At 60.1% G+C, this 25,070-nt stretch overlaps 3 protein-coding genes across 5 annotated transcripts in view; 2 read left to right on the top strand and 1 right to left on the bottom strand.

The window, feature by feature from the left end:
* ARHGEF11 (Rho guanine nucleotide exchange factor 11) overlaps positions 1–17,681 on the top strand; it is a 27,971-nt gene extending 10,290 nt beyond the window's left edge. Inside the window, exons 9-38 of one of the 3 annotated variants that reach the window (XR_007779801.1) lie at positions 1,719–1,838; positions 2,675–2,755; positions 2,874–2,939; positions 3,072–3,173; positions 3,524–3,622; positions 3,953–3,995; positions 4,127–4,223; positions 4,762–4,911; positions 5,392–5,415; positions 5,644–5,797; positions 6,125–6,209; positions 6,514–6,543; positions 7,195–7,321; positions 8,119–8,298; positions 8,961–9,008; positions 9,442–9,701; positions 10,161–10,307; positions 10,598–10,680; positions 10,786–10,911; positions 11,567–11,684; positions 12,548–12,726; positions 13,171–13,246; positions 13,559–13,729; positions 14,371–14,458; positions 14,659–14,760; positions 15,083–15,153; positions 15,441–15,633; positions 15,833–16,291; positions 16,583–17,160; positions 17,636–17,681. Coding sequence is in view for 1 of the 3 variants with exons in the window: in XM_050984370.1 (XP_050840327.1) it covers positions 1,719–1,838; positions 2,675–2,755; positions 2,874–2,939; positions 3,072–3,173; positions 3,524–3,622; positions 3,953–3,995; positions 4,127–4,223; positions 4,762–4,911; positions 5,392–5,415; positions 5,644–5,797; positions 6,125–6,209; positions 6,514–6,543; positions 7,195–7,321; positions 8,119–8,298; positions 8,961–9,008; positions 9,442–9,701; positions 10,161–10,307; positions 10,598–10,680; positions 10,786–10,911; positions 11,567–11,684; positions 12,548–12,726; positions 13,171–13,246; positions 13,559–13,729; positions 14,371–14,458; positions 14,659–14,760; positions 15,083–15,153; positions 15,413–15,633; positions 15,833–15,853 (3,069 nt within the window). In the remaining 2 variants the exon portion in view is untranslated. Of the gene's footprint in view, positions 1–1,718; positions 1,839–2,674; positions 2,756–2,873; positions 2,940–3,071; positions 3,174–3,523; positions 3,623–3,952; positions 3,996–4,126; positions 4,224–4,761; positions 4,912–5,391; positions 5,416–5,643; positions 5,798–6,124; positions 6,210–6,513; positions 6,544–7,194; positions 7,322–8,118; positions 8,299–8,960; positions 9,009–9,441; positions 9,702–10,160; positions 10,308–10,597; positions 10,681–10,785; positions 10,912–11,566; positions 11,685–12,547; positions 12,727–13,170; positions 13,247–13,558; positions 13,730–14,370; positions 14,459–14,658; positions 14,761–15,082; positions 15,154–15,412; positions 15,634–15,832; positions 16,292–16,582; positions 17,161–17,635 lie in introns of those variants that run through there. The other 2 variants (XR_007779802.1, XM_050984370.1) reach the window with 2 other exon arrangements.
* Positions 17,682–20,125: 2,444 nt separating this feature from the next.
* Positions 20,126–21,643, bottom strand: LYSMD1 (LysM domain containing 1). The gene is made up of 3 exons (XM_030232354.2): positions 21,476–21,643; positions 20,965–21,251; positions 20,126–20,717 (listed from the first exon to the last, which is right to left on the bottom strand). Exons 1-3 carry the CDS (start codon positions 21,569–21,571, stop codon positions 20,588–20,590), a joined length of 513 nt encoding a protein of 170 aa, XP_030088214.2. The 5' UTR covers positions 21,572–21,643; the 3' UTR covers positions 20,126–20,587.
* Positions 21,644–21,762: 119 nt separating this feature from the next.
* The window catches only part of SCNM1 (sodium channel modifier 1), a 3,968-nt gene continuing 660 nt past the window's right edge, over positions 21,763–25,070 (top strand). The window contains exons 1-8 of the mRNA XM_050984832.1: positions 21,763–21,946; positions 22,425–22,495; positions 22,567–22,655; positions 23,198–23,298; positions 23,760–23,845; positions 24,601–24,740; positions 24,824–24,929; positions 25,034–25,066. Coding sequence (XP_050840789.1) covers positions 21,896–21,946; positions 22,425–22,495; positions 22,567–22,655; positions 23,198–23,298; positions 23,760–23,845; positions 24,601–24,740; positions 24,824–24,929; positions 25,034–25,066 — 677 coding nt within the window. The 5' untranslated portion in view covers positions 21,763–21,895. The remainder of the gene's footprint in view (positions 21,947–22,424; positions 22,496–22,566; positions 22,656–23,197; positions 23,299–23,759; positions 23,846–24,600; positions 24,741–24,823; positions 24,930–25,033; positions 25,067–25,070) is intronic.

Genomic DNA, 25,070 nt, shown 5'->3' on the forward strand with positions numbered 1-25,070 from the left:
CTGGAATTTTTTCCCTGGATTTTTTTTTTTTTTGATTTTCCGTGTGTGTTTTGGGTGTGTTTCCCGGGTTTCCCGGGAACGCTGTGGGAATTCCGCGTGTCCCGGCAGCGTTTCCAGGAGCTGCTGCAGCGGAAGCCGGGCGCGGGGCTGGAGGAGCAGCTGGAGGGGGCGCGGCGCCGGCTGAGCCAGCTGCAGCTCAAGGTGCTGCAGGAGGCGCGCGGGAATGCCGCGGTACGAGCCCACGGAGCCCGGGAATGGGCCGGGAATGAGCCGGGAATGAGCCGGGAATGGATCCGGGGATGGATCCGGGAATGAGCCGGGAATGGATCCGGGAATGGTCGGGGATGGATCCAGGGATGGATCCAGGGATGGTTGGGGATGGCTGGGAATGGATCCGGGAATGGATCAGGAATGAGCTGGGAATGGATCGGGAATGGATCCGGGAATGAGCTGGGAATGGATCCGAGAATGGTCGGGGATGAATCCGGGAATGGATCAGGAACGGATCCAGGAATGAGCTGGGAATGGATCGGGAATGGATCCGGGAATGGTCGGGGATGGATCCAGGGATGGATCCGGGGATGGTTGGAGATGGCTGGGAATGGATCCGGGAATGGATCAGGAATGAGCTGGGAATGGATCGGCAATGAGCCGGGAATGGTCGGGAATGAGCTGGGAATGGATCCGGGAATGAGCCAGGAATGGTCGGGGATGAGCTGGGAATGGATCCGGGAATGGGCCGGGAATGGATCGGGAATGAGCCGGGAATGGATCCGGGAATGGATCCGGGCTGGTTGGGGATGGCTGGGAATGGATCCGGGAATGGATCCAGGAATGGATCCGGGGATGGATCCAGGGATGGATCCGGGGATGGTTGGGGAATGGCTGGGAATGGATCCGGGAATGGATCAGGAATGGATCCGGGAATGAGCTGGGAATGGATCCGGGAATGGTCGGGGATGGATCCGGGATGGATCCGGGGATGGTTGGGATGGCTGGGAATGGATCCGGGAATGGATCGGGAATGGATCCGGGAATGGTCGGGGATGGATCCAGGGATGGATCCGGGGATGGTTGGAGATGGCTGGGAATGGATCCGGGAATGGTCAGGAATGAGCTGGGAATGGATCCGGGAATGAGCCGGGAATGGTCAGGGATGGCTGGGAATGGATCCGGGAATGAGCCAGGAATGGTCGGGGATGAGCTGGGAATGGATCGGGAATGAGCCGGGAATGGCTGGGGATGGATCCGGGAATGGACCCAGGAATGGCCAGGGATGGCTGGGAATGGCTAGGAATGGATCCGGGAATGGATCCAGGAATGGACAGGAATATCTGGGAATGGATCGGGAATGGCTGGGGATGGCCTGCAAATGGCTGGGAATGGATCTAGGAATATCTGGGAATGAGCCAGGAATGGTCGGGAATGAGCCGGGGGAATGAGCCGGGGATATCTGGGAATGAGCAGGAATGGATCCAGGAATGATCCGGGAATGATCCAGGAATATCTGGGAATGGCCTGGGAATGGTTAGGAATGATCCAGGAATGAGCTTGGAATCATCTGGGAATGGACGGGAATGATCAGGAATGGATCCGGGAATGGCCAGGAATGATCTGGGAATGATGATGCGGGAATGAGCTGGGAATGGTTGGGAATGATCCGGTGGGAATGTGGGGAATTTCCGGGATCCCTTTCCCTGATCCCGGTCCTTTTCCAGGACCTGGGCTCCCGGCCCCTGGAGGGGTCCCCGCAGCTCCCGGGGCGCCGCCCCCGCGACCCCCAGGACGGGGACCCAGGGCTGGAGCCCGGCCCCGAGCGCGCCCCGGCCCCGGCGGAGGTGAGGGGAAACGGGGAAAAACCGGGAAAAAAACCGGGAAAAACCCAGGGAAAACCCGGGAATAACCGGGAAAAAAAAGGGGGAAAAAACCCGGGGAAAACCGGGAAAAATCTGGGGAAAAAAAACGGGAAAAACCCAGGAAAATACAGGGAAAAATCCCAGGAAAATCTGGGGAAAACTCCGGGAAAAACCCGGGGAAAAAAATGGGGGAAAGCCCGGGAAAAACCTGGGAAAAAAACTGGAAAAACAACCGGGAAAATCTGGGGAAAAACCGAGGGAAAAACTGGGTATAACCGGGAAAAACCTGGGAAAAAAAACGGGGAAAAAACCCGGGGAAAAGCCCGGAAAAATCCGGGAAAAACGTGGGAAAATCCGGGGAAAAAACCCGGGGAAAACCCAGGAAAAACCTGGGGAAACTGCAGGGAAAATCTGGGAAGAGAGAGGGAAAGTTCCAGGGAAGGTTTGGGAAAAGGGGGAGAAATTCCAGGGAAAGTTTGGGAAAAGGGTGGGGGGAAATTCCGGGAAAACTTTGGGAGAAGGTGGGGGAAAAATGAAGGGAAAAAAAAAGGGGAAAAAATTCAGGGAAAAGAGCGGGAAATAATTCCAGGAGAAATCTGGGAAAAGGGCTTGAAAATTCTGGGAAAAACGGGGGGAAATTCCAGGAGGAGTTTGAGGAAAAGGTGGGAAAATTCCAGGAGAGGCTGGTGAAGAATTCCCCGGGATTTGGGATCCGCCGGAGTTCCCGGCTCCTTTTCCCTGGGAATTCCGAGGGATTTTGGGATCCCCGCCTCCCCGGGGGTTTCTGGGGATCCCGATCCCGAAATTCCCCTCCCCAGGTCTCCCGGAATTCCGGCTTTTCCGAGCCCTGCAGCCCCCGGAGCTCCCCCGTGCTCGGCTCCCGCCTCTCCACGGATCCGGTGGGGCTGGAAAACCCCGGGAAATCCGGGAAAATCCTGGGAAAATCCCGGGAATCCCCACGGGGATCCCCCCCAGAGCTGTTCCCAGAGCTTGATCCCAGGTTTTTTTTTGGGATAGGGATCGGGGAGGCCCCAGATCATCGGGCCCGAGGAGGATTGCGAGCCTGGGAGTGGCAGCAACGAGGTGAGGGTTCGGGAAAAGCGGGAATTGGGGATCTGGGAATTCCGGGGGGGGCTGGGCATTCCAGGGGGGAGTTTTTTGGGAGGGATTTTTGGGATCCTGGCAGTTGCCACTTCTCCCTCTCTGTGTTCCCAGAGCGATTCCGTCTTCCAGGATTTGGGAATTCTCAAATCCCGCCCGGCCCACTTGGGAGTGTTCCTGAGGTTCCTCTTCTCCCAGGCCGATCCCACTCCTCTGGTAAGGAATTCCCCAAATTCCCGGGATTTCCTGGCCCCTGGGGTCACATTCCCGACCTCTGGCACCTCCCAGGGCTTCCAGGAATGTTCCTGGGATCGGGATGGAGCAGGAATTCCAGGACTTCCTCCAAATTCACAGAATTCCCTCAACACTTCCTGCATTCCTTGACCCTGGCATCCCATTCCCAACTTTTGGGAATATTCCTGGGAGTGAATCCTGGGATTTCCTGGCCCTGGGATGCCATTCCCAACCTCTGGCACCCCCCGGGGGGGTTCCCAGGGCTCCGGGTGGAGCAGGATTCCATTCCGGGGGTTCCCTCGGCATTCCCGGCATTCCCGGTTTCCCCCCAGCTGTTCCACCTGTGCTCCGAGGTTTGCTGCCAGCAGAGCCCCCGGGAGAGCCGGGCCCTGGGCAGGGACATCTGGAACATCTTCCTGGACAGGGCGGCGGTGAGCGGGAGGGACCCCGGGAATCCGGGGGAAATTCCGGGATTCTGGGGGAGTTACAGGGATTTTGGGAGGATTTTCCAGGATTCTGAAGAATTTTGGTGTGATATTCTGGAATTTTGGGAGGATTTTCAGGAATCTGAAGAGAATTTCCCAGATTTTGGGATGGATTTTGGGAGGGTTTCCCAGATTTTGGGATGAATTTTGGGAGGGTGTCCCAGATTTTGGGATGCATTTCCCAGATTTTGGGAGGGTTTGGGAGGGTTTCCCAGATTTTGGGATGGATTTTGGGAGGGTGTCCCAGATTTTGGGATGGAGTTTCCCTCTCCGCAGCCCCTGCGGGTGAAGGTGCCGGAGCAGCTCCTGGCTGAGATCGGTGAGTTGGGAATTCCGGGAACGTCCCCCGGGGAGGAGGAGGAGGAGCCCGGGGCCGGGGTTGGGAATTCCCGGCGCGTCCCGGGGCCGCGGGAATTCCGGAATCCCGAGGGATTTCCCGGGAATTGGCAGAGCTGCGGCTGCGGGGCGGGGAGGAGCTGCGGCCGGCGCTGCTGGAGGCGCAGGACTCGGTGATCCCGGAGATCCAGGAGCAGCTCCAGGACTACAGGTGGGAACCCTGGGAAAACCCCAATCCCGGGAATCCCGGGAATTCCGGCAGCTCCCGTCCCGTCCTGGGCCGGAACCTGAGGGAATCCCCGGATTTGGGGAGATTTTGGACCTCCCAATCCTGGTGTTTTTTTTTTTTTTGTTTATTCCCAGCGGAACGGGGGGGAAATTCCAAATTTGGGGAATTTCGGGAGTTCCCCATCCCGTGGGTTTTGGCTTTTCCCACAGACCCGAGGGGAAAACTGGGAATTTCAGGAATTTCAGGAATTTCCGGCTTTCCCCATCCCATTTTTTTTTTGCTTTTCCCAGAGAACCAAGCAGAAATCCCCAAATTTTGGGAATTTCGGGACTTCCTGGACGCTCCCAATCCCGGTTTTTTTGGCTTTTTCCAGAGAACAGAGCAGGAAATCCCAAATTTTGGGAATTCCAGGAGTTCCCAATCCCATTTTTTTAGCTTTCCCCAGGGAGCCGAGCGGGACCGCCGGGTGTTTGGGATTCTGGGAATTCCGGGAGTTCCCAATCCCATTTTCCCTGCCCAGGACGAAGCGCACGCTGGGGCTGGGCAGCCTCTACGGGGAGAACGAGCTGCAGGAGCTGGAGCTCGGGAATTGCGCCCGGGAGCCGCGGGAATGCCGGGAGAGGGAGCGGGCGCTGGCCGAGAGGCAGCTGGGACACCTGGGGGACATCCTGTGAGGAGTTGGGAATTTGGGAATTCCTATGGGAATTGGGAATTCCTGATGGGATCACTGGGATGGGCACCTGGGGGGCATCCTGTGAGGATTTGGGAATTTGGGAATTCCAATGGGATCACTGGGAATTCCTGATGGGATCACTGGGATGGGCACCTGGGGGACATCCTGTGAGAATTTGGGATTTGGGAATTCCCATGGGATCGCTGGGAATTCCTGATGGGATCACTGAGAATTGGGAATTCCGGATGGGATTTAAGAATTCCTGATGAGTTCATTGGGAATTCCTGCTGGGATCTTTGGGATGGGCCCCTCGGGGACATCCTGTGGGGATTCGGGAATTCCTGATGGGATTCGGGGCTGCAGTGGGAATTTTGGGATTGGGAATGGGAATTTGGGACTGGGAACGGGAATTTTGGGACTGGGAACGGGGATTTGGGACTGGGAATGGAAGAATCCCAGGAATTCCTTTTCCCGCAGCTCCAAGTACGAGGAGGAGCGGAGGTGAGCGGATCCAGCGGGAAGAAAATCTGGGAATTTGGGCCATTCCTGATTCTCCCTGTGGAATCTTTTCCCTCTTTTTTCCCCCCTTTTCCCCCTCCCTCTCTTCCCTCCCATTCCCGGTTTTCCCTGAGGGTCCTTTTCCCCGGAATTCCCGGTTTTCCCACCTCCCCCTCTCCCGGGAATCCCGGGAATTCTGCCGTTCCCAGCCTCTGGAATTCTCTCTCCCAGCTCCCCCATGGCCTTCGCCCTCAGCACCTTCATGGCCCACGCCGGGATCCGGCCCCGGGAGCCCCGGGAATGCCGGGAATCCCGGGAATGCCGCGGCCCCGAGAAGCTCCCGGACAAGGACAAGTGGCTGCCCTTCTTCCCCAAGGCCAAAAAGGTGGGAATGGCCCGGAATTCCGGGAATTCCCGGCAGGAGTCCGGCCTGGGGGGAATCCCGGGAGTTTCCACCCAAATCCTGGGAATTTGGGACCTGGATTCTGGGATTTGGGATGGGAATTTGGGATTTAAAATGGAAATTTAGGATGGGAATTTGGGATTTAGGGTGGGAATTCGGGATTTGGGGTGGGAATTCAGGATGGGAATTTGGGATTTAGGGTGGGAATTTGGGATTAGGATGGGGATTCGGGATTCTGGATGGGGATTTTGGGGTTTGGGCCGGGGAGTTCCCGGGATTCCGAGCGATTCCAGGATTCTTTCCCAACAGAGCAGCAGCTCCAGGAAGGAGAAGGAGCAGAGGCAGAACCCGATCCTGAAATACATCGGGAAGCCCCGGAGCTCCTCCCAGAGCAGTGAGTGAGCCCGGAATTCCGGGATCCGGGAATGCCCCGCCCCGGCACGCCCGGGATCAGCTGGGATTTTATTGGGATCTTCTTGGGAATATCCCAGGATTTCCTTGGGACTCTCCTAGGATCGTCCAGAGATTTTCCAGGGATTTTCCCCGGAATTCCCCAAACTCCCCTGGAATTCCCAGATCCCGGCCTCATTCCCGCATTCCCATCCCGTTTATTTTCCGTTCTCATCCCATCAGCATTCCCGGATTCCCGGTTTTCCCCGGGGTTTTGGGAACGTTGACGCCTCCTCTTTGTTTTCCAGCATTTCATGTCCCCCTGTCCCCCGCGGAAGGTAAAATTCCCAATTTTCTGTTGCTGCTCCTCCATTCTTCTGGCATTTTTCCTCTTGGTTTTGGGGTTTATTCCCATTTTTTCTTCCCGGATGGAATTCCTGGGAACTCTGGGATTTGGGGGGGTTTGGGATGCAGGATCAGGGTTTGGGATTCAGGATGGGTTTTGGAGCTGGGAATTTGGGGTTCAGGACGGGAAATTTGGGAATTAGGATCAGGTCTGGGATTTGGGAAGGGAATTTCGGGATTTGGGACGGGAATTTTGGGATTTAGGACAGGAAATTCAGGACTTAGGATCAAGAATTTGGGATTTAGGATCGGGAGTTTGGGATTTGGGATGGGAATTCAAGGTGGGAAGTTTGGGATTTGGGAAGGGAATTCTGGGATCTAGGAGGGGAAATTGAGGATTTAGGATCAGGAATTCGGAGTTTAGGATCGGGAAATTGGGATTTGGGCCAGGAATTTTGGGATTTAGGACTGGAAGTTTGGGATGAGAATTTAAGATGGGAATTTTGGGATGGGAATTCAGGATTTAGGAGGGGAAATTCTGGGATTTAGGATTGGAAATTCAGGATTTAGGATGGGGGATTTGGGGTTGGGGCCGGCGCTGTCCCAGTGCCCCCCCCGATCCCGGAATTCCGTGTTTTTCCCAGCAGTGAAGCCGGGGAACGTGCGGACCATGATCCAGCACTTTGAGAACAGCCACGGGGAGCCCCCGGAGCCGGGAGCGCAGCGCCTCTCCACCGGCAGCATTCCCGAGGAGCTGCTGGACCCCGACAGGTGGGAACGGAATTCCTGCCTCTGGAATCCCGGGGCATTGCCTGAAACGTTTCCCCCAGGTCCCAGGAGTTTTGCCGGAATTCCCAAGTTGTTTTCCTGTAAATCCCAGGAGTGTTTTGCTAAATCCCTGAGATCTTTTCCCTAAATCTGGGGAGCTTTCTGCCCTAAATCCTTGGGATTTTTGCCCCTAATTCCTGGGGATTTCTTGCCGAAATTCCTGGGGATTTTTTGCTGTGAATCTCGGGATATTTTCCCGGGATTCCCAGGATTTTTGCTGTAATTCCCGGTGATTTTTTGCTGTGAATCCCGGGATTTTTTACCATGATTCCCATTTTTCCCCCAGCATTCGCTGTCCCCAGCAGCTCCCGGGGCGAGGCGCGCCTGATTTCCGGGGTAAATCCCGGGATTTTTGACTGAAACTCCCAGGATTTTTTCCCATGAATTCCGGGGATTTTTTGCTGGAATTCCCAGGATTTTTGGCCGGGATTCCCAGGATTTTTCCCTGTCCTCCAGCAGCTCGCGGGGCGAGGTGTGCCTGGTTTCTGGGGTAGATCCCGGGGTTTTTTGCCATGATTCCCAGGATTTTTGGCCGTGATTCCCAGGATTTTTGGCCGGGATTCCCAGGATTTTTGGCCGTGATTCCCAGGATTTTTGGCCGGGATTCCCAGGATTTTTGGCCGTGATTACCAGGATTTTTGGCCGGGATTCCCGGGATTTTTGGCTGTGATTCCCAGGATTTTTGGCCGTGATTCCCAGGATTTTTGGCCGTGATTCCCAGGATTTTTCCCTGTCCCCAGCAGCTCGCGGGCCGAGGTGCGCCTGGGCCGCTCGGAGTCGCTGAAGGGGCGGGAGGAGCTGCGGCGCTCGCGGCGCTCGGAGCCGGTGCCGCGCTCCCGCAGCGACGTGGACATGGACACGGGCAGCGAGACCCCCCGGCTGCACTCGGCCTCCTCCTCCGCCTCCAGCCTCTCCAACAGGTGGGACAGCCCGGCATTCCCGGCATTCCCGGCATTCCCGGCATTCCCGGCAGTCCCGGCATTCCCGGGGCCAGACCCGGATTTGGGGTGACGGGGGTGTAGGAACGAGCTCTGGGCATGGGGAGAACGTTGGGATCGGGGGGATTCGGCTGGGCTTTGTGCCTCCCGCCCTTCCCACAGGTGGGAAATCCTGGAATTCCCAGAAATCCCAGAATTCCAGAGGGCCCAGCCCCAGGTTTGGGGTAACACGGCTTTAGGAACGAGCTCTGGGAATGGGGAGCGTTGGGATTGGGGGGATTTGGGATTTGGGGTTTTTTTGGGGAATTCTCACACCTCCAGCCACCCCAACAGGCGGGAATTCCCAGAATTCCAGAATTCTCATCCCAGATTTTGGGGTTTGGGATGGAAGCCTGGGAAAGGAGGGGAAGTTGGGATCAGGGAGAGTTTGGGACTTGGGGTTTTTGGGAATGGGATTTAGGGGGTTGGAGGGGGCGAGGGTGTTCTTCCCTCAGGTCCCAAATTCCTGCAGCATCCATGGGAAATCCCTGGGATGCAGCCGGGTTTGGGGTCGGATCCCTGGATTTCGAGGGTGAACTCATCAGGATCGGGAAAGATTTGGGATTTTGGGACACCCCAGGGGGATTCTTCTGTTCTTTTCCCAGATCCCTGGAAAACCCCACCCCCCCCTACACGCCAAAGATGGGGCGCAGGTGAGCGACCCCCCCGGAATTCCCATTCCCACTTGGCCCGGTTTTCCCTCTTTTTTTTCCCCTTTTCTTTTCCTCATTCTTTCTCCATTTTTCCCTCCCTTTTTCCCCCCACCAATTTTCCTCCAATTTTCCCCCCAATTTCCACTCTTCTCCCCCCTACTTCCCCCTTTTTCACCCCCAAATTTCTCTCCAATTTCCCCCCATTTCCCCCCAGCCCCCCATCTTTCCCCCCCTTTCCCCCCCAATTTCCCCCCATTTCCCCCTTCCCCCCACTTTTTCCCTCCAATTTTCCCCCATTTCCCCCTTCTTCACCCCCACATTTCCCCAGAATTTCCCCCAATTTCCCCCCCTTGTTCCTCTCAAATTCCATCCCCCCATTTCCCCTGATTTTCCCCCCTTTTTCCCCCAATTTTCACCATTTCTCCATTTCCAGGAGCATGGATTCTCCCAGCCTGGGCTTCGGGGCCGACCCCTTCCTGCCTCACCTGCTGGAGGACGAGCAGGGCCCGGTGCCCGACCTGGAGCCGGATCCCGACTCCCATCCCGGCCCGAGCCCCCAGCCCGGCTCGCAGGGCTGGCAGCAGAGCCCCCCGGGCTGGCAGCAGAGCGCCCAGAGCTGGCAGCACTCGGTCAGCCGGGAGCTGCTGGCCAGCCTGTCCCAGCGGGAGGTGGATCGCCAGGAGGTCATCAACGGTGGGAGTGCCGGGAATGCCGCCGGGAATGCCGCCGGGAATGCCGGGCTGGGGAGGCTGGCACTGGGGGGTGCTCCTGGGGGGCTCATCCCCGGGATCTGGGGGCGCATCCCTGGGATCTGGGGGCGCATCCCTGGGATCTGGGGGCTCATCCCCGGGATTAGGGGCTCATTCCTGGGATTAGGGGCTCATTCCTGGGATTTGGGATCTCACTCCTGGGATTTGGGATCTCACTCCCGGGATCTGGGGTCTCATTCGTGGTTTTTTTCCCAGGATTTGGGGCTGGTTTTGGGGTTCTGCCTGTCGGGTTCTGCTCCGGGGGCTGCTTTCGGAATTGGATGTCCCTGATGTCCCCAGAGCTGTCCCCAGTGTGTCCCCTGTGCTGTCCCCAGAGCTGTTTGTCACCGAGCTGTCCCACCCGTGGGCTCTGTCCCCAATGTGTCCCCTGTGCTGTCCCCAGAGCTGTTTGTCACCGAGCTGTCCCACCTGCGCATCCTGCGCGTTCTGGATTTGCTTTTCTTCCAACGCCTGCGCCGGGAGCAGCTCCTGAGCCGGGAGGAGCTGGGGCTGCTCTTCCCCAACCTGCCCGACCTCATCGACGTGCACAGTGAGACAAAATCCCAAAGTCCCCAAATCCCCAAAATCCCCAAATCCTGAAATCCCAAATCCCCAAAATCCTGAAATCCCAAATTTGCCTCCCTTTCCCCCCACTTTTTTCCCCTCTCTTTTTTGCCTCCCTTTTCCCATTCCTTTCCCTCTTTTCCCCCATTCCCCCTTTTCCCCCCTTTTTCCCCATTTCCCCATTTTTCCCCCATTCCCCCTTTTCCCCCTTTTTCCCCATTTCCCCATTTTCCCCACTCCTCCCCCTCCCCGTTTCCCTGCCCTGGCTGCCCCCAGGTTCCCTCTGGGACTCCATGCGGAGGCTGCGGGAGGAGCAGGGTCCCATCGTGGGCGAGATCGGCGACCTCATGCTGGCCCGGGTAGGGAAGGCCCGACCCCTTCCTGCCCTGGGGCACCCAGCCCCGGGGATTTGGGGGATTTGGGGAATTCCGGGGATTTGGGGAATGCCAATCCCATTTTCCCAGTTCGAGGGCGCTGCCAAGGAGGAATTCCAGCGCGTGGCCGCCGCCTTCTGCTCCTCGCAGTCGATCGCGCTGGAGCTGATCCGCACCAAGCAGCGCAAGGAGAGCCGCTTCCAGCTCTTCATGCAGGTGGACCCTGCTCCCAATCCTGACCTTCCCTGCCCTTCCCACCTTCATCTCCACCTGTTCTTCATGCAGGTGTGACCCTGCTCCCATTCCTGCCCTCCCCACCTTCATCTCCACCTGTTCTTCATGCAGGTGTGACCCTGCTCCCAATCCTGCCCTCCCCTGCCCTTCCCACCTTCATCTCCACCTGTTCTTCATGCAGGTGTGACCCTGCCCAATTCCCACCTTCCCAGTCCTTCTCACCTTTCTGCCTGTTCTCCCCCTTTTTCCTCCCCTGGTTTTTTCCCCTTTATCTCCCCGCACTGGGGTCAGGAATTTTGGGATTTGGGGGTTTCGGGGGTTTGGGATTTCGGGGGTTTGGGATTTGGGGAACTGTGGCGTCAGGAACTCTGGGATTTTGGGGAACCAATGGGGTCAGGAACTCCAGGATTTGGGGAAGCAGTGGGGTCAGGAACTCTGGGATTTTGGGAACCAGAGGGATCAGGAATTTCAGGATTTGGGGAGACAGTGAGGGCAGGAACTTCGGGATTTCAGGATTTGGGGAAGCAATGGGGTCGGCAATTCCGTGATTTGGGGAAGCAATGGGGTCGGGAATTCCGTGATTTGGGGAAGCAGCGGGCTCGGGAATTCCGTGATTTGGGAATGCCCCGCCCGGCAGGAGGCCGAGAGCAACCCGCAGTGCCGGCGGCTGCAGCTGAAGGACCTGCTGATCGCCGAGATGCAGCGCCTGACCAAGTACCCGCTGCTGCTGGAGAACGTCATCAAGTGCACCCCGGGTAGGGACAGGAGCACCCAGAACGTCCCCTCCTCTCCCTGGCTGGAGAGCCCCCTTTTCCCCTCCCTCCTTTCCCACTGTGTTCCCTGTTAATCCCCTGGTTTTCCTTGGATTTTCCCCATTTTCCCCTGGGGCTTTCCATGGATTTTTCCCGTTGTCCTGTGTATTTTCCCTGTGTTTCTCCCATTCCCAGCTGGTTCCGTAGAGCAGCAGAAGCTGCTCTGAATGCAGGATCAGTGACTCCTGTTCCGTTTTCCCTGTTTTCCCCCGTTTCCCCTGTTCCCAGGGGGCTCAGCAGAGCAGCAGAAGCTGCTCCGTGCCCGTGAGCAGAGCCGGGACATGCAGTGGGTGTGGGATCAGAAATCTCAATCCCATTTTCTTCCCCGTTTTTTTCCTCCTGTTTTCTTCCCCTTCCTTTCCCCATTCCCAGGGGGCTCAGCAGAGCAGCAGAAGCTGCTCCGGGCGCGGGAGCAGAGCCGGGACGTGCTGCGGGTGTGGGATCAGGGATCTCAATCCCATTTTTCTTCCCTGTTTTCCCTTTTTCCTTCCCCCCGGGTTTTTTTCTTTTTTTCCCCCATTTTTTTTTCTTTTTCCCCATTCCCAGGGGGCTCAGCAGAGCAGCAGAAGCTGCTCCGGGCGCGGGAGCAGAGCCGGGACGTGCTGCGGGTGTGGGATCAGAAATCTCAATCCCATTTCCCCCGTTTTTCCCCGTTTTCCCCCCGTTCCCAGGGGGCTCAGCAGAGCAGCAGAAGCTGCTCCGGGCGCGGGAGCAGAGCCGGGACGTGCTGCGGGTGTGGGATCAGTGATCTCAATCCCGTTTTCCCTGTTTTCCCCCGTTTTTCCCCGTTTTCCCCCCGTTCCCAGGGGGCTCAGCAGAGCAGCAGAAGCTGCTCCGTGCCCGGGAGCAGAGCCGGGACGTGCTGCGGGCGGTGAACGAGGCCGTGCGCCGCGCCGAGAACCGGCAGCGCCTGCAGGAGCACCAGCGGCGCCTGGACACCTCGGCGCTGGAGAGGACCAGCAACCCCCTGGCCGCGGAATTCCGGGTACTCCCGCCTGCCCTTCCCGGAAACCCGGCCTGTTCCCTGGGAATCCCCCGGGTTTCCCCCTTTTCCCATTAATCCCAGCCCCACTGGAAGAGCTACATGGGGAAAATCTTGCCATGTTTTGGAGTGTTCCCTGTTGCCCCGTGGATTTTTTGGGGTGGTTTCCTCCGTCTGTCCCTGGTTTTTGGGTGTTTCCTTCCCTGGTTTGGGGGTGTTTCCCATCCCTGGTGTTTTGTTGGGGGGTTTGTTTTGCGCCCATGGGTTTGTGGGTTTGTTTTCCCTATGGGTTTTGTTGGGGTGGTTTCCCTGGTTGCCTCCCTTGGGTTTGGTTGGGGGGGTTTCCCAAGGGGTGTTTGGGTTTGGGGTGTCTTCCCATGGGTTTTGGGTGTTTCCCTCCCTCCTCCCTGGTTTTTGGGGTGTTTCCCAAGGGTTTTGGTCCCGCAGAACCTGGACCTGACCTCGCACCGGATGATCCACGAGGGACCCCTGGCCTGGAGAGTGGGCAAGGACAAGAGCGTGGGTACGGACTGGGATGGACTGGGAGGGGACTGGGATGGACTGGGATGGGACTGGGATGGGAACTGGGATGGGACTGGATGGAACTGGGATGGGAAGCGGGAGGGACTGGGATCCAAAAATCTCCCAAAAAAATCCCCCAAAAACTGGAAAAAAAATCACTAAAATATCACAAAAAAAAATCCCCCCCAAAAATTTTTTAAAAATCCCCAAAAATTCCCAAAAAATCCCAAAAAAATTCCCAAAAAATCCCCCAAAAAATTCCCCAGAATTCCCCAGAATTCCAGCGGAGTCCCCAAGGCCCTGTCCTTTGCAGAGCTGCACGTGCTGCTGCTGGAGGAGCTGCTGGTGCTGCTGCAGCGGCAGGACGAGCGCTGGCTGCTCAAGTGCCACAGCAAGGGCGGCCTGGGGGGCACCCCCGACACCAAGCAGAGCTTCAGCCCCGTGCTCAAGCTCAGCTCGCTGCTGGTGCGCTCCGTGGCCACAGGTGGGAGCGGGAAACCCGGGAATTCCGGGAATTCCGGGGGGGAAACGGGGGGTTTGTGTCAAAAAATGGGGTTTTTATAGGGGGAAATGGGGGGAAAACGAGGGGAAGATTGGGGGGAAATGAGGTTTCAGTGCTGTCGTCAGCTCGGCGCTCTGTGGCCACAGGTGGGAGAGGGAAACGCGGGAATTCCGGGAATTCCAGGAGAGAAATGGGGAAAACGGGCAATTTCTGGGGGGAAATGAGTAAAAAACAGGGAAATATTTTATAGAGGGAAAGGGGGGAAAATTGGGGGAAAATGAGGGGAAGTTGGGGGGAAATGAGGCTTCAGTGCTGTCACCAGGTCAGCGCTCTGTGGCTGCAGGTGGGCAGGGAAAATCCCAGAACTCCGGGAATTTTGGGGGGAATTTTGGGAATTCTGCAGGGGGAAATGGGGGTTTTGTGTAAAAAAGGAGGGGTTTTGGGGAAAATGGGGGTTCAGCCCCATCCTGGAGCCCAGCTCCCTGCTCGTCTGCTCCATGGCCAGAGGTGGGAACGGGGAAATCCCGGAATTCCGGGAATTTGGGGAATTGTGGGGCTGGGAACGGGAGGAATGTTGGGAATGTTGGGAATGTTGGGAATGCTGTGTCCCCCCGCCCCCCCAGACAAGCGCGCCCTGTTCATCATCTGCACCTCGGAGCTGGGCCCCCAAATCTACGAGCTGGTGGCACTGACGTCCTCGGAGAAGAACACGTGAGGGGAAATCCCGGGAAAACCCTGGGAAATCCCGGGAAAACCCTGGGAAATCCCGGGAAAACCCCTGGGATGGGCTGGGAAATTCCCTGGGATGGGCAGGAATTCCTCCCTGGGGGGGGACAGGAATCCTTGGGATGAGAGGGGAGTTCCCGGGAAGGGCTGGGGCTCCCGGCTGGAATTCCCGGCTGGAATTGCAGGTGGATGCAGCTGCTGGAGCAGGCGGTGCAGGGGGCCACCAGGAGCCTCCCGGGGCCACCGAAACACGGCCAGGGCGAGGGCAGCGGGAACGGAGCCTCCAGGTGGGAACGGGATAACGGGAATGGTGGTGGGATAACGGGAATAATGGGAATAACGGGAATAAGGGGAAGGGTGGGGATGGGGATGGGAATGGGATAATGGGGGGAGCGAGGGGGATGGTGGGATAATGGGATAACAGGAATGGTGGGGATGGGAATGGTGGAATAATGGGAATAACAGGGATAATGGGGTGGAGCTCAGGCGGTTCCGGTGTCCCCAGAGGGTCCCTGGGATGGGGACTCGGGGCTGGCTGTCCCTGTCCCTGTCCCTGTCCCTGTCCCGGTGCCAGCCCTGTCCCTGTCCCTGTCCCTGTCCCTGTCCCAGCCTGCTGCTGCCGGACCCCGCCGTGTCCCCGGAGCTGGCCCGAGACACCGAGCCCGAGGATTGTTCCTCAGGTACTGCTGTCCCCATCCCTGTCCCTGCTGTCCCCATGGTCCCCACTGTCCCCACTGTCCCTGTCCCCTCTGTCCCCACTGTCCCTGCTGTCCCCATCCCTGCTGTCCCCGCTGTCCCCACTGTCCCTGTCCCCACGGTCCCCACTGTCCCTGCTGTCCCTGTCCCTGTCCCTTCCCCACTGTCCCTGTCCCCACAGTCCCCACTGTCCCCGCTGTCCCAGCTGTCCCCACCGTGTCCCCACCGTGTCCCTCCCCACAGCTGGCAGTGACCCCGAGCCCTCGGGCAGGGCCCGGCCCCTGCAGGAGCTGCTGGAGGAGCCGCGGGGGGCCGGGGCTGGGGACCCCGACCCCGACCTGGGGGACCCCGACCCCGACCTGGGGGACCCCGACCCCGACCCCGACCCGGGGACCCCGACCCCGTCCTGGGAATCCCCAAATCCCCGGGGAGCGCCGGCGTGGCCGAGGCAGCGCTGGAGGACGGTGAGAGCTCCCACAATCCCAAATTCCCCTTTTTCCTTCCCCATCCCCTGGGAAATCCCAAATTCCCCTTTTCCCTTCCCCATCCCCATGGATTTGGGGACCATCCCAGATCCCTCTCTCCCCTCCCTCTCTCCCCCATCCCAGACGTTTTCCCTCTCTTGGGAGAACCCCAAATCCCCTTTTCCCTCCCCAATCCCAGTGGAGACCCTGCGGCTCCTGATTGTCCGGAGGCTCCGGCCGGGCCGGGACCCCCAGGCCGAGGACGGAGAGACCCCCAGGGCCGGAGCCCCCGGCGACCCCCGGGGGAACGGCCCGGAATTCCCAACCTCCAGCCCGGAATTCCCAACGTCCGGCCCGGAATTCCCAAAGTCCAACCGGGAATGCCCAACGTCCAACCGGGAATTCCCAACATCCAACCGGGAATTCCCAGTGTCCGGCCCGGAATTCCCAGTGTCCAGCCAGGAATTCCCAGTGTCCGGCCCGGAATTCCCAGTGTCCAGCCAGGACACGGCCACGTCCGGCTGGGATTCCGGGATGTCCAGCTGGGAGTTCCCAGGGTCCGGCCAGGATTCCGGGATGTCCGGCCGGGAATTCCCGGGGTCCGGCCAGGAGGGGCCGGAGGGGGCGGAGCCCAACGGGATCCGAATCAACCGGAAAGGTAAAGGGGGGGATTTGGGGGAGATTTGGGGAGATTTGGGGGGGATTTGGGGGGATTTGGGGGAGATTTGGGGGGATTTGGGGGGGATTTGGGGGGATTTGGGGGGGATTTGGGGGGGATTTGGGGGGGGATCGGTGGGAATTCCCTGCAGTGCCCGAGGGGATCCCTGCTGGGATCGGGGGTCTCGTTCAGGGTTTGGGGTCTCGTTCCCGGCTCCTTTCTGGGATCTGGGATCCTGTTCCTGATTTCGGGTTCTGATTTCGGGTTCTGATTTTTGGGCGTTGATTTCAGGGTGTTCATTTGGGGTTCTGATTTTGGGATTTTGATTTGGGGGTTCTGATTCTGGGTTCTGATTCTGGGTTCTGATTTTGGGTTCTGATTTTGGGTTCTGGGTTCTGATTTGGGTCTTGGCTCTGGCTGCCGATTTTGGGTCCCAGCTTTGGGTGCTGGGTGCTGATTAATTTAGGGTGCTAATTAATTTAGGGTGCTAATTAATTTTGGGTGCTGATTTGGGGTTCTGGGTGCTGATGAACTTTGGGTGCTGATTTGGGGTGCTAATTGGGGGTGCTAATGAGCTGATTGGGGTGCTAATGATCTAATTGGGGTGCTAATGAGCTAATTGGGGTGCTGATTAACTAATCGGGGTGCTAATGAGCTGATTGGGGTGCTGATTAACTAATCGGGGTGCTAATGAGCTGATTGGGGTGCTAATTACCGCATTCCGGTGGCGGGGCCGCTCCCCCCTTCCCCTCCCCCCCCTTTTTTGGGGGGCCCAGCCCAGGAGGAGGGGCCGGAGGAGGCCACGCCCCCGAGCGGCTGCAGCCAATCAGAGCCCGAGCTGCGGGAAGGAGGCGGAGCCAGTGCCGAGGGTAACCGGCCCCTCCCCCCACCCCAAAAACCCTGGAAGGGCCCAAAAACCCCCAAAGGGCCACCAGAATCACAACAGGGCCACCAAACACCCAAAAAGGGCCTCAAAAACCCAAAAAGGGCCTCAAAAACTCTTTGGGGCCACCAAAAACCCAAAAAGGGCCTCAAAAACTCTTTGGGGCCACCAAAAACCCTTCGGGGCCACGTAAAACTCTTTGGGGCCACCAAAAACCCAAAAAGGGCCACCAAAAACTCTTTGGGGCCACCAAAAACCGTTTGGGGCCACCAAAAATCTTTGGGGCCACCAAATCCCCTCCCCCCCGGGACCACCAGAAATCCTCTGGGGCCACCAAATGCCCCCTTGGGGCCACCAAAAACTCCAGAGGGGCCACCAGGAACCCCCCGGGGGGCCACCAAGGCCCCTGCGGGGGCCACCAGGGTCCCCAGGGCCACTGACGTCCCCTGTCCCTCCTGCAGGGAATTTCTTCTACCTGAGCCTCCCCACGGAGCCGCCCCGGCCGGGAGGGGACACCGGGGACAGCCCTGGGGACACCGGGGACAGCCCTGGGGACACCCCTGGGGACAGGGGGGACCCCTGTGGGGACACGGAGCTGATCCTGGGGACCCTGGAGGAGCTGCGGGGGAAACTGCTGAGCCTGAGGGTGAGACGGGGACATTGGGGACATTGGGGACATCAGTGGGGACACTGGGGACATTGGGGACACTGGGGACACCAGTGGGGACACTGGGGACATTGGGGACAGCAGTGGGAAACTGCTGAGGCTGAGCCTGAGGTGACCCTGGGGGCATTAATGGGGACAAGGTGACATCACTGGGGACACAGAGGTGTCTGGGGGCTGTCCCCGTGTCCCCAGCTGTCCCCAGCTGTCCCCGTGTCCCCCCAGGCCATGGAAGCCGCTCACCGGCAGCTGCTGCGCTCGCTGGGCGGGGGCGACGCCGTCCCCAACAGTGTCCCCAACAGTGTCCCCAGTGTCCCCAACAGTGTCCCCAGTGTCCCCAGCAATGTCCCCAACCCTGTGGCCGGGCGGGCCCCGCCCCCCCCCAGCGCCCAGAGCTCACCCCAGGCCCCGCGGGGACACCGGGGACACCACGGGGGACAGCACGGGGGACAGCACGGGGGACACCACGGGGGACAGCACGGGGGACACCACGGGGGACAGCACGGGGGACAGCACGGGGGACAGCACGGGGGACACGCTGGCACCCCACCGGCACTGCCACCTCGGCACATGTTAGAGCCCCCAGTGCTGCCCCTTAATGTCCCCTCCCTGTCCCCTCCCTGTCGCCCGCTAGCGCCTGTCCCCTGTCCCCCACCAATTACTCCGGGCACCCCATTTCCGACCCCATTTCCCCCATTCAGTTTTTGCCTCCCATTTCCCCCCATTATGTCCGCCCATTATTTTTTTCCCATTTCCCCCACTATTTTTTTTCCCCCATTCATTTTTTCCCAGTTCCCGCCCACTATTTCGCCCCATTATTTCCCCCCACTAGTTTCCCCATGTATTTCCCCCACTTTGCCCCCATTCATTTTTTCCCATTTTCCCCCATTCCCCCCATTTCCCCCATTTCCCCCACTATTTCCCCCATTAATTTTTCCCATTTTCCCCACTATTTCCCCCAGTAATTTTTGCATTTCCATTTTCCCCACTATGTTCCCCCCTTAATTTTATCCCATTTTCCTCCCCACGATTTCCCCCATTAATTTTGTCCCATTTCTCCCCACTTTTCCTCCCCACTTAATTTTTTCCCCCAGTTTCCCCCCACTAGTTCCCCCAGTAATTTTTTCCCAGTTTCCCCACTGTTTCCCCCATTAATCTGGCCAGTTTCCCCACGTTGCTCCCCATTAATTTTTTCCCTTGTTCCACCCATTTTCCCCACTATTCCCCCTTAATTTTTCCCATTGTCCCCACTATTTCCCCCATTTTCCCCCTCTTGTTCCAGGCTCCGACGCCCCCGCCCACCTTTAACCCGCGGGGGGGGGATGGGCTGGAATTTCCCTCCCCTCCCCCAAACCCCCGGAAGATTTTCCAGGGAATTCCGGCCGGGAATTCCCCCCGGACAGCCGGACAGACGGACAGATGCACTTTGTTGGGAATTCCCCCTTTTCCCCCAAAAAAAATCCTATAAATATGTACGTACGCCCCTCCCCCACGCTGTAAATACCCCGGGTGTCCCCTCCCCCCCCGGTGACAATCGGGGGTGACACGGTGACAATCGGGGGTGGCACCCCCAGGACCCCCCCCCCAGTCCGGATTTGCCCCAAATCCAGGGGTTTGTCCCCAGAACCGGGGTCCCACTATAAATATTATAAATAAACGCCGAGCCCGGGGGGCGGGGAAGGAGCCTGTGCTGGAGTCATTTTGGGGGGATTTGGGGATTTTTGGGGGGATTTGGGGATTTTGGGGGGATTTGGGGCTTTGGGGGATTTGGGGATTTTGGGGGATTTGGGGCTTTTTGGGGGGATTTGGGGCTTTGGGGGGATTTTGGGTTTTTTTATGGGATTTGGGGTTTTTTAATGGGATTTGGGGTTTTTTAATGGGATTTGGTTTTTTAATGGGATTTGGGGTTTTTTTATGGGATTTGGGGTATTTTATGGGATTTGGGTTTTTTTTTCCCGTGGGGCAGGGGGGGTTTATGGAGAGTTTTTTCAGGAGGGGTCCCAAACCCTGGGATGGGGATTTGGGGTTTGGGGATCCTGGCCGGGATTTGGGAACGGGGTGGGGAATTCCGGGATCCGGTGTCCCCAGGCTGTCCCCGGGGTGTGTCACACTGTCCCCAGGGGCTGTGACCCTGTCCCCAGGGTGTGACCCTGTCCCCAAGGGTGTGTCACACTGTCCCCAGGGGCTGTGACACTGTCCCCAAGGGTGTGTCACACTGTCCCCAAGGGTGTGTCACTGTCCCCAGGGGGTGTCACCCTGTCCCCGGCGGTGACACAGCCCAGCCCGGTGACAATGCTCCGGTTTATTTACAAGCTGGCACGGGGAGGTGGCACTGTCACCGTCCCTGTCCCTGTCCCTGTCCCCAGGAGCTCCCAGCTGCCCCGGGAGCGGCCCCAGACGGGGACAGGGAGGGGACACCGGGACACCTCCCCAAAGTCCCCGTGTCCCCTCGGCGTCCATGGCAGCGAGGAGCGGTGGCACCTCTGGTGGCACCTCCCGGGTCACATCCCAGGTGTCCCCAGGGTCGGGTTCGCAGCGTCCCCGGTGTCACAAGGTGGAGATCTGATCCCGGGTGTCCCCAATGTCACCGGTGTCCCCGGTGTCACAAGGTGAAGATCTCGTCCCCGCTGTCCCCGCTGTCCCCAATGTCCCCGATGTCACAAGGTGAAGATCTCGTCCCCGCTGTCCCCAATGTCCCCGGTGTCACAAGGTGAAGATCTCGTCCCCGCTGTCCCCAATGTCCCCGGTGTCACAAGGTGAAGATCTCGTCCTCGCTGTCCCTGAGCGCGGCCGCCCGCGGGGTCCTGGTGAGGGGCCGGGGTCCCAGCCGGGCCCCCCGAGGGGACGCGGGGCCGGGGCCACCCGCGGCGGGCCCGGGGCTGCGGGGACAGCCGGTGACAGCCGGTGACACCCGCGGTGGCACTGCCACCGCCCCGGCGCCACCAACCCCGGCTGCTCCCCGAGGTTCCCTCTGCTTCACCCCAATCTTCTCTCTGTTTCACCCCAATTTTACCCAATTTCTCCCCCGAAATTTTCCCCAATTTTCTCCAAGTTTCACCCCAATTTCCCCCCAGTTTTTCCCCATTTTTCGCTGATTTTGCCCCAGATTTTCCCCCCAGTTCCCACCTGCAGCTCCGGCCCTGCAGCCGCTGCGCCGCCGCCTCCTTGCAGCGCCCGATCTCGGCGTCCAAGCGCCGCAGGAAATCCGAGGCCGAGAGGTCGCGGCGGGAGGGGCCGGGACCGTCCCCGGGAGCGTCCCCGGGAGTGTCCCCGGCGGTGTCACCAGGAATGTCCCCGGCGGTGTCCCCGGGAGTGTCCCCGGGGGTGTCGCGGTGTCCCGGGATGAGCAGCGTGGCTCTCAGGAAGATGGTGTCCGAGGAGTAGAGGCGGTTGGCGCGCTGGATCTGCTCCATCTGCGGGATGGGACCGGGATGGGACCGGGATGGGACCGGGGACGGAACGGGGACAGAACGGGGACAGAACGGGGACAGGGATGGAATGGGACCAGTACAGCGACAGGGACGGGGACACGGACCAGGATGGTCAGGCAAAGGGAACCGGGCCAGGACGGGCCCGAGATGACCCCTGAGGACCCCCACGGCCTGCCCTGCCCCCGGTGTCCCCCGGGGCCGCTCACCGTCACCCCGTAGCGCAGCGCCAGCCCCTGCAGCGTGTCCCCGGGCTGCAGGCGGTGCTCCCGCGGGGCCGCCCCGGCTCCGCCGCTCCCCGCCATGGCCCGCCCGGGGATCCCGGCCTGGGGGTCCCGCCCGGGGGTCCCGGCCCGGCCCCGCCGCTCACGGGGAGCGCTCGGCCCCGGGCCCCGCCGAACCGGCGCGGCCTCGCGGCCCCTTCTGGGAGTTGTAGTTCCGCCCGGGCCATCTCCGCTGTCATTTCCACGGGGGCTTCCCACGCTCGAACTACAACTCCCATCACACCGCGGGGGCCGCGCCGAGCGCTCGCTGATTGGTGGTTCCCCCCGCCGGCAGTCCGCTGGGAAGCGCTAACCGGAAGCGGCGGCGGCGGTTGCCATGGAGACCGCGGCCTAGCGGGGACCGCCATGTCCTTTAAGCGCGACGAGAGCGACCCGGGGCCGCTCGGGGCGCTGCAGGTGGGGCCGCCACCCCCCGGGACCCCCCGGCACCCCCCGGCACCCCCCGGCAACCCCCGGCAACCCCGGGACCCCTCCCCGGGCACCTCTCGGGCACCCCCGGCACCGCCAGGCCCAGCCCCGGCCTCCCCCGCCACCCCCGGGCCGCGGCCTGAGCCCCGCGGGTCCCTGAGGCCTTCCCTGGGTCCCCCTTTGTCCCCTCGAGGTCCCCCGACCCTTCCCTCGCTCTCTTTGGGTCCCCTCACCTTCCCCGGGCTGTCCCCAGCTCTTTCCTGACCCCGCCGGGACCCCCGACCCTTCACTCGCTACCTTTGTGTCCCCTCGAGGACCCCCAGGTCCTTCCCCGGCCCCACTTTGTCCCCTCAGCCCTTCCCAGGGCTGTCCTCAGGGTGGCTTTGCCGCGGGGGGGGCGGTTTGGGGACACTTTGGGGACAGTTTGGTGCCGGGAGGTGACCCAGGGTGGCCCTGCTGTCCCCAGAGGCGCCGCGTGGCCGAGCTGCTGGCCAGCGCCATCCCCGAGGACGAGGCGCTGCTGCTGCGCGATGGCAGGTGAGGGTCCCCGCTGTCCCCAGTGTCCCCCGGTGTCCCCAGGGTCCCTCAGTGTCCCCTGCTGTCCCCAGGCTGGCGTGCTCGCTGTGTCCCCAGCGGCCCGTGTGTGACACTCTGCAGACGCTGCTGCTGCACCGGGCGGGCAGGAAGCACCTGGACAGTGAGTGACGGTGGCCCTGTCACCTGTGCTGTCCCCTGTCCCCATGTCCTCTGTGCGGTCCCCTGTCCTGTCCCGTCATCCCATCCCTGTCCCCTCACCGTGTCCCTGTCCTGTGTCCCCCTGTCCCTTTCCCCGTCTCCTGTCCCTGTCCCCTCACTGTCCCTCTCCCTGTCCCTGTCCCCTCACTGTCACTGTCCCTGTCCCCTGTCCTTGTCCATGACCCCTCCCTGTCCCTGTCCTGTCCCCTCACTGTCCCTGTCCCTGTCCCTGTCCCTGTCCCCTCACTGTCCCTGTCCCTGTCCCTGTCCCCTCAGTGTCCCTGTCCCTGTCCCCTCACTGTCCCTGTCCCTGTCCCCTCACTGTCCCCTCACTGTCCCCTCACTGTTCCTGTCCCTGTCCCTGTCCCCTCACTGTCCCTGTCCCCTCACTGTCCCTGTCCCCTCACTGTCCCTGTCCCTGTCCCTGTCCCCTCACTGTCCCCGTCACTGTCCCCTCACTGTCCCTGTCCCTGTCCCTGTCCCCTCACTGTCCCTGTGTCACAGACCTGCAGCGTTCCTTCGGGCGGCACCGCTGGCCCCAGGTGGCCCCGCAGGGACCCCAGGTGACCCCGCAGGAGGCCCCGGGCGTGGCCCCAGGTGTGCAGGTGGGTGTGGCCGGGCTGGGCGTGTCCCCAAGGGTCTGACACAAAATGGGCGTGGCTTCTGTGGGTGTGTCCCTGGGAGGGTGTGGTCACTGTGGGTGTGGTCTCCGTGGGTGTGTCAATGGGAGGGTGTGGTCGCTGTGAGTGTGGGCCAATGGGGGTGTGGGCTGGTGGGTGTGGTCTCTGTGGGTGTGGTCACTGTGGGTGTGGTCACTGTGGGTGTGGTTCAATGTGGGTGTGGCAGTAAGTGGGTGTGGTCTGTGTGGGTGTGTCTGTTGGAGGGTGTGGTCTTTATGGGTGTGGTCTCCAAGTGGGTGTGGCCTGTGGGTGTGGCCTGTATGGGTGTGGGGTTTCCATGGAGGCGTGGCCTCTGGGCACGCCCTAAGTGGGTGCAGCCTGGTTGGATGGGAGGTGTGTGGGCGTGGCCCAGGTGGGTGTGGCCTGATGTGGGCGTGTCCCCGCAGGCGCCGCTGCTGGCCCGGACGCGGCGCCTGGCCCGGAGCGCGCTGCTGAGAGCGGCCCCGTACAGCGGCTGCTGCCGGAGAGCCCCGTGAGGGACGGGAAACGGGGCCAGAAACCGGGAAATTGGGACTGGGGGGGGATGGGGGAGATGGGGGGAGATGGGGGAAACATGGGGAGATGGGGGAAACATGGGGAAATTGGGGATATGGGGGAGGTGGGGGGAAATTGTGGGGGAAATGGGGAAATGGGGAATGGGTGAAATGGGTGACACATGGGGAACTTGGGGACTATGGGGAGTCGATGGTGGGAAATTGGGGAATATGGGGAGATGGGGGGAAATTGGGGATAACGGGACACTTGGGGCATATGGAGGAAATGGGGAGTATGGGAGGGAAAATGGGGGGACAAATGGGGAAATGGTGAATGGGTGAGAATGGGGAAAAACAGGGAAAAACAGTGGGCAAATGGGAATGTGGGGGAGATGGGGAAAAATGGGGAAAAACAGGGGAAAGGGGGGATACAGGGGAAATTGGGAAAAATGGGAAAAAAGGGAGGAAATGGGAAAAACAGGAGAAATGGGGGGAAAATGGGAAAACGGGGGGAAATGGGGGAAAAAACTGGGGGAAATGAGAAAATGGGGAAAACGGGGGAAAAGATGGGGAAAGATGGGAAGGAAACAGGGAAAAAACGGGAGAAGATAGGAAAGGAAGTCAGGGATACCAGGAAAAACCGGGAACAAATGGGAGAAGCTGGGAAAGGGACCCAGGGGCGCCAGGGAAAGTTGTGGGATTCCCAGGAAAGGGAATGTTTTGGGATTCACCCCCTCTCCCTTCCCCCTCCCAGGTCGAAGGGCGGCAGCTCCCGGGCCGGGATCCCCGGGGTGATCCCAAAGAATTCCCAGAGGCCGCCGGAGCCGTCCCGGAACCCCGGGAATGCCGGGAATGCCGGGAATGCCGAAACCCCCGGCCCCGCACACAGAGAGGGTGAGACCCCGCCCGTCCCAGGGGGGTTTCCCAGGAATTCCCCATTCCCGGGATTCCCAGCAGCCCCTTCCCCGCTCCCCCAGGCGATCCCAAGGACGGGAAGAGGGGAAGGAGAGGAAATTCCCAAAGCTGCGAGGGGCCGAGCCCGGAGCGGCTGCGGATCCTGCGGCACCACCTGCACCTGCGCAGGTGAGTTGGGATCTGGGAATTCTGGGGAAAACCCCGAAAATACCCCCCCAAAAATCCCCACGAATATCCCCAAAAAAAGCCTCCAAAATCCCCCAAAATCCCAGAAATGCCCAGAGGGATTCCCAGAGCTGCCCCGGGTCC

This window comes from Serinus canaria, chromosome 25 (assembly GCF_022539315.1).
Source record: "Serinus canaria isolate serCan28SL12 chromosome 25, serCan2020, whole genome shotgun sequence".
Classification (NCBI taxonomy): Eukaryota; Metazoa; Chordata; class Aves; order Passeriformes; family Fringillidae; genus Serinus; species Serinus canaria.

Coding starts and splice junctions, on each gene's coding strand:
- LYSMD1 (XM_030232354.2), bottom strand. CDS start 21,571: ATGGCGGGGAGCGGCGGAGCCGGGGCGGCCCCGCGGGAGCACCGCCTG. Junction 21,252..21,475: donor CGCTGCGCTACGGGGTGACG/GTGAGCGGCCCC, acceptor CCCATCCCGCAG/ATGGAGCAGATCCAGCGCGC. Junction 20,718..20,964: donor CTGCAGGGCCGGAGCTGCAG/GTGGGAACTGGG, acceptor CTGTCCCCGCAG/CCCCGGGCCCGCCGCGGGTG.